The sequence below is a fragment of the Zingiber officinale genome, chromosome 6A (genome assembly GCF_018446385.1).
Source record: "Zingiber officinale cultivar Zhangliang chromosome 6A, Zo_v1.1, whole genome shotgun sequence".
Lineage (NCBI taxonomy): Eukaryota > Viridiplantae > Streptophyta > Magnoliopsida > Zingiberales > Zingiberaceae > Zingiber > Zingiber officinale.
In genome coordinates, this window is record NC_055997.1 from 98,566,897 (window position 1) to 98,576,473 (window position 9,577).

Sequence of the window (9,577 nt, forward strand, 5' to 3'; positions counted from 1 at the left end):
ATGAGGATTTGATCCCAATGGTTCGGGTTTGGGGATTTTCCGAATCCGAAAAAGTGGAGATGGAGACGGGGATGGGGACGGGGATGAAATTCAAGGGCGGGGATGAGAATGATAAACTGTCCTCGTCCGGCCGCCTCGCCCCGCCCCGCCCCGCCTAGATATATTTATGTAACACATCCCTAGCGTTTAGTTTAATGTAACACATCCCTAGATATATTTATATGAACTAAATTAAAATTCAAAAGGCTACTTTGGGGTGAAATGGTTCGTCCATTTATGTCCTCTTTCAACTTCCTCCGCCGTGCCTTCTCCGCCGCACCCACCGCTTCCTTCGGCCATCCACCGATGCCCTCGATCGGATCACCGGCGAGGATCCACAGACTGATCGCTGCACAGGCGGATCCCCTACTCGCCAAGGAGATCTTCGACGTCGCCTCCTCCCTCCGGCCCGACCTCCCGCTCCGCCCATCCTCCCTCCACTCCCTCATCCTCAAGCTTGCCCGCGGCGGCCACTTTTCTGCCTCATCCTCCCTCCTCCGCCGCCTTCCTTCCCCCTCCCCCGCGCTCCTCTCCTCCCTCTTCCTCACATTCTCCCGCCTCGGCCGCCCTGATCTCGCCCTCTACACCTTCCGCCGCCTCGTCTCCTCCCCCTCTCCCTCAACCCCTCCGCGTCCCAAGCTCTTCCGCCGCCTCCTCTCCGCCCTCGCTGCCCACCCGTCCTCACTCCCCTCCGCCCTCTCCCTCCTCAAATCCTCCCCTTCCTTCGGCGTCCCACACTCCGTCCGCGCCCACAATGTCCTCATCCACGCCTTCGCCCGCACCGGCAACGTCGCCGTCGCCTACTCCCTCTTCAACCGCCTCTTTGCCCTCGACCTCGCCCCCGATACCTCCACCTACCGGATCCTGATGCAGGCGCTGTGCCGGAAGAGCCAGGTCAGCACCGCCTGCAACCTGCTCGACGATATGCTCAACAAAGGCTACACCCCCGATGCCCTCACCTACACCACCCTCCTCAACAGCCTCTGCCGCAAGAAGCGCCTCCGTGAGGCCTACAAACTTCTCTGCCGTATGAAGGTCCGTGGCTGCAACCCCGACATCGTCCACTACAACACCCTCATCGTCGGTCTTTGTCGCCAAGGAAGACCACTCGACGCATGCAAGGTGCTCGAGGATATGCCTGACAAGGGATGCTTTCCGAATCTCGTATCCTATTCGACTCTGATCCACGGATTGTGCGCCCAGGGGCAGTACGATCAAGGCCTCGCATACTTGGAGCTCATGCTGAGCAAGGAGCTCGTGCCCCATTTCTCGGTGGCCCATGCTTTGGTCAAGGGGCTCTGCAGCGTGGGGAAGGTGGAGGAGGCTTGCAGGGTCATGGAAGCAACGCTGCGGCATGGAGTGGCTCCCCATGTGGATACATGGGACTTGGTCGTGGCTGGAGTTTGCGACGATGACATGGAGCAGCTGATGGATTATATCAGGAAGGTGGCGAATGAGGAAGAGTGGAGGAAGAACACAAGGATCGTTCAGGTTGGCCGCGGATTGAACGAATACATGGTCAACAAATCAAGCAAAAGTACTAGACACGGAAGTCAAACGAAATAGAGGATCTTTTGATCCAAGTAGAGCATGCAAGGCTTCATTTGATGGTGCTGCAACATACAATGTGGAGCAGGAGATGGTTGTTTGTTTCTTCACCTTTTTGCGAACATAAGAATCGAGCTTCAGAAGCATCAAAAGTGCTGTTAGTTTGGCATGAATGGACCAGTGTGGTAGAAGTAACTGTGAAGTGAAGGGGGAGTTGGGCTGAGAGTGATGCTTTCATGTCAAGACTCTGTTTTTTCTCATTGTATGCATTTTTGAAACAAAGAAGCTTAAACATCATCAAAATTGGTTCAACTACTTTACAATCCCACATAGCCATCTTATCGTTTAAAGATTAACACAATGTCATCAGCCATGGCATAACACTTTGTTTGTCCAGACATCCAATTGTATCGCTAACAAATTTCAGGTCACTGCAATGTTATGCAATAACATTCTGATGCAGAAAATTTAGCACATAAAAGGGATTTGCAATGATGCCCCACAAACAGGGCCAAGGTTATTGAATCTCAACGCATCACTAAACCAAACTATGGTTGATGTAAAATGAAAGCCTCGAATATCTCTTATTTTTTAACTGAACTGACCTGAATCCTAGTCTGACGCACACAATCTGCAAAGTTTCTCACCGCTTGTGCACATTTTAGAGGATCCTTGGCATGTTCCTGGTAGCAGCTCAGGCAAGCAGCTCTCTCAGCTGTGCAGATGGTAGGGTTTTGGTAGGGGAGTTTGAACTCCTTGTCACGGAGATCTTTTGCTCTCTGATTCAGCTCCTGAATCATCTTGTCTTCCTGTTTTTCCAGTTTCTCTACCGTTTTCTCACTCTCTTGGACGACAGAACGGATAGCTTCTAGTTCTGAGATTGTAGGTGAAATTGGAGGAGGAGGTGGTGGTGGTGATATGAACACAGGGGGGAGGGGCCATCCCCCCATTGGGCTACTTGTCTGAGTGGTGGTCGGAGCAGGCTTGACATTCTTCTCAGTCAGTGGAGGTTCTACTGGGATCTTTGGTTTCGGTTTCTTGACTCTTTTCTTGACTTTGGTTTCACCATTAGCTATTTGGTCGATTAACTTTGAGCTTAACTGTATTGTAAATGATTCCCCCATTCTGAATTCAAGAAAGAGAATTATCATTGCAATCTAGGATAAGAACTTGTATGAACATGAGAAATCAACACAACACGCATAAGAAATTGTTGTTGAAAAACAGTACTGTACATAATGGTTTATCTAAGTACCACTATAGGGTCTCAAATCCAACCTAATTATGTGTTAAACATGACTGCAATGTACTTCATGTGTGTTGATCGGCAATGTGGTATGCAGTATCATGTTAACAACTACCTATCAAACTTAGGTAAGACATATTGAAATTTCAAAATCTACTTGCATGGAAATATTAGTAAAACCTTAAACCAAGGACCAAAACAAGTTAACTTTTATTAGATAAAGGAACAGAAATATGCACGTGATGTGGTGACATGGACTACTGCCTATAGTCACCACCCGCTCAGCTTTCTTGTTCATCTTTATAATTGAGATAAGTCCAAGCTGCACACACGAGGATGGAACATATGCAACTTGTGATGTTGATGAAGTGCAATTGTTTGAAGGCATTAAGTCTGTCTTCTCTATAAGAAAAATGGGCAATTCCAAGCATCGGCATCAAGCATATTGATATCGTCAATGTAAGTGCACAAAAATGGCTCAAGTTGTCAATTATAATAAAACTGTCAATAACAAAATTCACTAGTGAGAATTCCTTTACCAACTTAAACAATCAAGATTAGAAGACTAATACCTGTGTTCCCTTTCATTTGCTTAACTTAAGGAGTAAAATTATGCACATGGAAACAAAAGGAAAGCTGGAAATCATCATGTCTATTAGACTTCTAAGTTCCATATCATAATCTATGATTCTTATTATTCTGCTGTGTGAGAATATTGGTCATATTACCTTTCAACAAAGAAACTTACAAGATAATTTTTGCAAACTCATGAAAACTACATTAATGAGTACCTAAATATAACTAGAATAGCAAATGGTTCAACTACAACTGCAAGATCAATGTATCTTCTACTGGCTCAGTTCCAAGCTATGCTGTCCGGAAAGAGGAGTTCTATAAGGCTATTTATTCCTTGATAGAAGCATTCGGCTGCAACATGTTTTTTGGCACAAGGAAGACCTTCAATAACCAGTTAATTGGCAGGATAATAAATGTGCCGAATTTAATAACAAATTTTACTATGCATTTTAATCTTGTTCATCGCCAACCTCACAACAGCGGAAAAGTGTTAGGGAGCCATGACCAAGCTTAAGAATCACTTAATGGGCCAAAATAACTCTATAATTACCTTTTTCACTTGAATGTCCAGATAAAACCTGGAAATTTCTGGATTCTAACAAAGCCATGACTGATCTATTCAAGATTTCAGGTGGTGCTAAGCTCGCAGGCTCGTAATTGTCATACCTGCTTGTAATTGTCATAAGTAGGGAAAGAGATCGAGGAGAGGGAAATAAAACCCCAAGGAATCAAATGGATCAACCCGCAGCAAGAATTATTATGCACGGAGAACATGCCCTAAATCTATCTAGGGAGAAAAAGTACATCTTCCATCATAATCACATGAATAACAAACAAGAAGGAAAAACAGAAAGGTCAAAGTGTATTCAATTGTTATAATGGAAAAAAAAAATCACCAGCTAGAACAGGGAGCACATTGCATCTCCCCTTCGTAATTGACCAGTTCGATCCTCAAGAAAAGTGGAGAATAAGAAAGCGAAAGAGGAAGCACAGACAGGTCGCTCGATCCGATCGGGAAATTTCACAGCAGAAAGGAGAGGAGGCGAGAAAGAGCAGCAAGAGAGGAAGGTACCTCTTCTAGGACGGGCGGGAGGCCGAAGATAGCCGGCGATCAACGGCTCCGACTAAGGATCGCCACGGTAGAAGCCGGAGTTAGGGCACGCGTGATTGCGTGAAGCTTGCATTTTGCTAGTCAAGCATATATAAAGACCGGACTCGCCGATTCGATGGAACCGTCGTTTACGAGTCGGGCCGAGTTCAGGGTCCATGCAATTCTTCATTTAATCTATTTGATTATAATTTTCTCTTTCTAAAATCTATTTAAATACGTTGATAAATTTATTTATTTATTTTTAAATTTTGTATAAATGTTCAGCCTAAGAAAATTTTCTACCAACCCCTACATAAATCATAAAAGCATTGCAACAAGTCATCAGCAATGAACCCTTACGATCTTGTCGACTGTCCAACGTTGAATCGATACTTCACTCGTGAAGGGAAACTCGTGGATTTTTTCTATCCATGGATACTTCGGTCCACGGCTGCCCATCTCAAGTTTTTCCATTAAATTCAGTGTCACTTAACACATGTCCTAATCAGATTGAACCGTAACAATCTCTTTCACTCCACTATGCCTTAACCGTTGCATCATGCCCATGGGGCCAATGATATAATAATATTATTATTAGATAATAGCATATGAATTTTATCAAAATCAGTATAAAAGTGACCCGGGCTCATCCCTCCCCGCTCTCGCTTCAGAGAAGTTGGGTCTAGAGGTATAAATGAACCAAGCCGCTTATGAGTTATTCGAAACTCAATTCAATAAAAGTTCACATGAGCTTTTTTAATGAGGTTCATTAAGATAAACAAATCAAGCTCAAATTTCATAATTTTCTACTCATTAGCTCGTGAACATGTTTATTAAGTTCATGAATCAACTTTTAAATAAAAAATATAATAGTTTTGATTATGGGTGTAAATGAATCAAACCGCTCATGAACTATTCGAGCCTCGATTCGATAAAAGCTCGTTTGAACTCGTTTAATGAAGCTCATTAAAATAAACAAACCAAGCACAAGCTTCACAATATTTGGCTCGTTAGCTCGTAAACATGTTCGTTAAGCTCATGAATTAACTTTCACTACAAGAAAATAGTAAAATAGCGACGAAATATTAGCGACGAAATAGTCAATTGTAGCAAAAATAGACTATTAGCGGCGGAACACAATTTCGTCGCAAATAATAATATTAAAAAATTAATTTTTTACAAGGTCATTATATATGCGACGAATTTAGCATGCTCGCCGCTAAAATTTTAGTATTAACGACGAATTATGTTAATCGCCGTTAATATGTAATTATTTCGATTCGTTAATAAATAAGGATTAACGATGAATCATAAATTTCGCCGCTAATCCTTTTTATTAGCGACGAAATTATAAAAATTCGCCGATAATCCTTATTATTTGTGGCAAAATCACAAATCAGATCTCGTCGCTAATACTTGCCCTTATTTCCCCCCGAACCGGCATTTCCCCAAATCTGTCGCAATTTCTTCTTCTCCTCCGCATCACGATCTTCTTCTTCTACTCCGCGCGCTCTCTTCTCCTCCATGCTCTCTTCTTCTCCGTCCGCTCGCTGCTTCTTCTCCATGTGCGCTCTTTTCTTCTCCTCTGACGCTGCCGCGATAAGGTTTTAGGGTTTGGGTTTGGGTGTGCGATCTCTTCTTCTCCTCCGACGCCACCATGAATCTTCTTTGTTTGACGAATCCTCTTTATTTCCTGCTCCAGCTCCGGTGACTTCTGCTCCGACCCAGCTCAGGTTTTCCTCCTCTGCTTCTTTCTCATTTTGAGAAAAGGTACTGCCAAAATATCAGTTTTTTTTCTCTCCATTTGATTGCACTTATATATATGATCTTGTTAGCGGTTATATGATCTTGTTAGAAGTGTGCTTGTCTTGTTATTCATTTTACCGAAATTATCTTGCTCTTAAATTTTGAATCAAAGATAATGAATATCTCTTAAGTACTTATAGTAAGTGTGCATATCAAGCATCAAAATAACTTCAACATGCTATAAGAGTACATATCAAGTATTTTATAAAATTTCATGCTGCAATGTGCAAGGATCAGAAATTCTCTTTATTTTTATTGTTTCATTTTTATTGTTTGTGTTATTAATGATAACTTCAACATGATCTCTCTCTCCCTCAAAAGTCTCAGCCAAAGTAAACTGGGTCTCAATCTCTAAAGTATCTATCACAAATTCATGTTTCAAGTTGAGATATATATTTATTTTGAAGAACAAGAGATATGTACTTATTTTGCCTCGATGGATCATGTTTAACCAAAGTACTCTTGAACTTCTCTTGGAAGTTATGTAGTTGATAATTTTTTAGTTATTTTGATGTCATTAATTAATTTAAGTTATTTAATGTAAGTTGCTTATTAATTTCATTGAAATTTATCATCAAACTTATTTATTAGAGTTATTTATTAAATAATATGATTTTTTTTATATATTTAACCAGGTTTTATAAATATGGATAAAAGTTAGATAATGCTTGAGAATCGGATTAGCCCTGAATATATAAATGCGTTAAATCATTTTTTAAAGGTGACAAAGAATTATATGATAAATTTAAATTTATCTAATATTCGTTATCCATGTCGAAGGTGTGGTAATTTATTTAAATATGATTTGGATTATGTTCGAGGAAATCTTTATAGGTGGGGATTTAACAAATTATACAAAGTCTGGAATTTTCATGATAAAACTTCTACATCATCTGTTAATATAAATATTGTTAATGAAGAGGGACTTGATTGTGATTTTGAAGAAGATGATTTTCAAGACATGTTTACTGATTTAAGAAATGCAGAAAATATCAATACCATTGGGTCTCAATTAGATGATAATAATGAAAACATGAATACAGAAGATATTAGAGGAAGTTATAACTCAATGTTTGAAGAAGCATAAAAAGAGTTGTATCATACTTGTATTAATTTTTCCGTATTCAGTTTTTTAGTTAAGTTAATGCATGTGAAGGTGTTAAATGGCTGGAGCAATAAATCTTTTGCTATGTTACTTCAGTTATTGCAAGAGGCATTTCCCAAACCGAATGTGATTCCAAACTCTCATTATGAAGCAAAGAAAATGTTAAAAGAGTTAGGATTGACATATGAGAAGATACATACATGTAAGAATGATTATATATTATTTTGTGAGCATGAGTAGGGATGTAAATGAACCAAGCCGCTCGCGAGTTATTCGAAGCTCGATTCGATAAAAGCTCATTTGAGCTCGTTTAATGAGGCTCGTTAAGATAAACAAACCAAGCTCAAGCTTCGCAATATTCGACTCGTTAGCTCGTAAACACGTTCGTTAAGCTCATTAAGCAACTTTTAAATTAAAAAAATAATAGTTTTGATATTTAATTTATAGATTTTACACTCTACTTATGAAAAATATAGACAAATATATTAAATTTATTTATTAGAATAAAATTATAATAATAATATTATAATTTTCTCTAAATATATAATTTAAATATTTATATTTATGATTTATATTTATTAAGCTCGTTTAGGTTCTATAAAAGCTCGAATAAGCTCGTGAGCCATGAATATATTCGTTAAATAAAGTTCGAGGTTGACTCGATTATAAACGAGTCAAGCTCAAACATTCAAGAGTTCGGCTCAGTTCGGCTTGATTACACCCCTAAGCATGAGAATAAGGATACATGTCCGGTGTGCAAGGAGCCTAGATACAAGTATGATGGGATGAATAAGAAAAAGAATGCTCAGAAAATTCTTCGATATTTTCCTTTAAAGTCCAGACTTAAGCAGTTGTTTATTACGAAACATATAACAAAAGATATGAGATGGCATAAAGAAAAACGGGTTGAAACGGATGGTGTATTAAGGCATCCAGCAGATAGTGAATCATGGAAAGAATTTGACACATCACATGAAATATTTGCTAGTGATCCACGAAATATTCACTTAGGGTTGGCCATAGACGGTTTTAATCATTTAGAAATATCTCAAATGCTTATAGTATGTGGCCTGTTATACTTGTGAATTATAATTTGTCACCATGGAAAATGATGAAGTCATCATATTTGATTATGTCTCTTTTAATTCCTGGGCCTAAATCACCTGGGAAAGAGATAGATGTATAATTACGACCTTTGATCAACGAACTGAAGGAGCTATGGGATGATGGGGTGGAAGCATATGATGCATCGGCTGAACAAGTATTTCGATTGCATGCTGCTATGATGTGGACTATTCATGACTTTCCAGCATATGGAACAATATCTGGATGGAGCACAAATGGTTATAAAGCATGTCCAATATGTGCAGTTGAAACTAAATCTCAAAGATTACGGAGTAAAATATGTTATGCATGTCACCGTCGATTCTTGAATGTGCAACACCCATGGCGTAGAAATAAGAATTTCAATGGAAAGGTTGAACAAGAAGGACCACCACGAAATTTAGTGGTTATGAGATTTTAGCACAATTAGATACATTACCCCAGGTGACATTTAGTAAACATCCTACATTAAGTAAAAAACGACAACGATCTTTGGATGATACAAATTGGGTAAAGAAGTCTATATTTTTTGAGTTAGAGTATTGGCCAGATTTAAAGTTAAGACACAACTTAGATGTGATGCACATTGGAAAAAAATATTTGTGATGCTTTGGTTGGCACATTATTTAATATAGATAGAAAGTCAAAGGATACATTTAAAGCAAGGTTAGACTTGCAAGATATGGGGATTAGAAGTGAATTGCATTTAAAGAAAGTTGGAGACAAGTTCAGTAAACCATATGCAAGTTACACATTGACATTGGAAGAAAGACGTGCATTTTGTCAATTTTTAAAATCCGTGAAGTTTCCTGATGGATATGCTGCTAATATATCTAGAAATATGAATGTAGATGATGGAAAGTTACATGGACTAAAATCACATGATTGTCATGTCTTGTTGCAAAGAATACTTCCAGCTGTTGTATGTAAATTCTTCCCAAAAGATATATGTGGCACACTAGCTAATTGAGTTATGTGATTTTTTCAAAAAGATAACTGCAAGATCTTTACACATAGCAGATTTATATAAAATGGAGGAGGAAATAGTTTTTATATTGTGTAA

The 9,577-nt window shown here is 39.3% G+C and overlaps 2 protein-coding genes across 2 annotated transcripts; one reads left to right on the top strand and one right to left on the bottom strand.

The window, feature by feature from the left end:
* Positions 1–220: 220 nt before the first annotated feature.
* LOC121997097 (pentatricopeptide repeat-containing protein At4g01400, mitochondrial-like) lies at positions 221–1,899 on the top strand. The gene has a single exon (XM_042551344.1). The coding sequence runs from the start codon at positions 262–264 to the stop codon at positions 1,603–1,605; it is 1,344 nt and encodes a 447-aa protein (XP_042407278.1). The 5' UTR covers positions 221–261; the 3' UTR covers positions 1,606–1,899.
* A 32-nt stretch (positions 1,900–1,931) lies between these two features.
* On the bottom strand, positions 1,932–4,628 carry LOC121997098 (WASH complex subunit 3-like). Its single transcript, XM_042551345.1, has 2 exons — positions 4,482–4,628; positions 1,932–2,712 (listed from the first exon to the last, which is right to left on the bottom strand). The coding sequence occupies exon 2, from the start codon at positions 2,709–2,711 to the stop codon at positions 2,172–2,174; it is 540 nt and encodes a 179-aa protein (XP_042407279.1). The 5' UTR covers position 2,712; positions 4,482–4,628; the 3' UTR covers positions 1,932–2,171.
* Positions 4,629–9,577: the final 4,949 nt, after the last annotated feature.

What these genes read in the sequence shown, in the direction of transcription:
- LOC121997097 (XM_042551344.1), top strand. Translation starts at nt 262, where the DNA reads ATGGTTCGTCCATTTATGTCCTCTTTCAACTTCCTCCGCCGTGCCTTC.
- LOC121997098 (XM_042551345.1), bottom strand. Translation starts at nt 2,711, where the DNA reads ATGGGGGAATCATTTACAATACAGTTAAGCTCAAAGTTAATCGACCAA.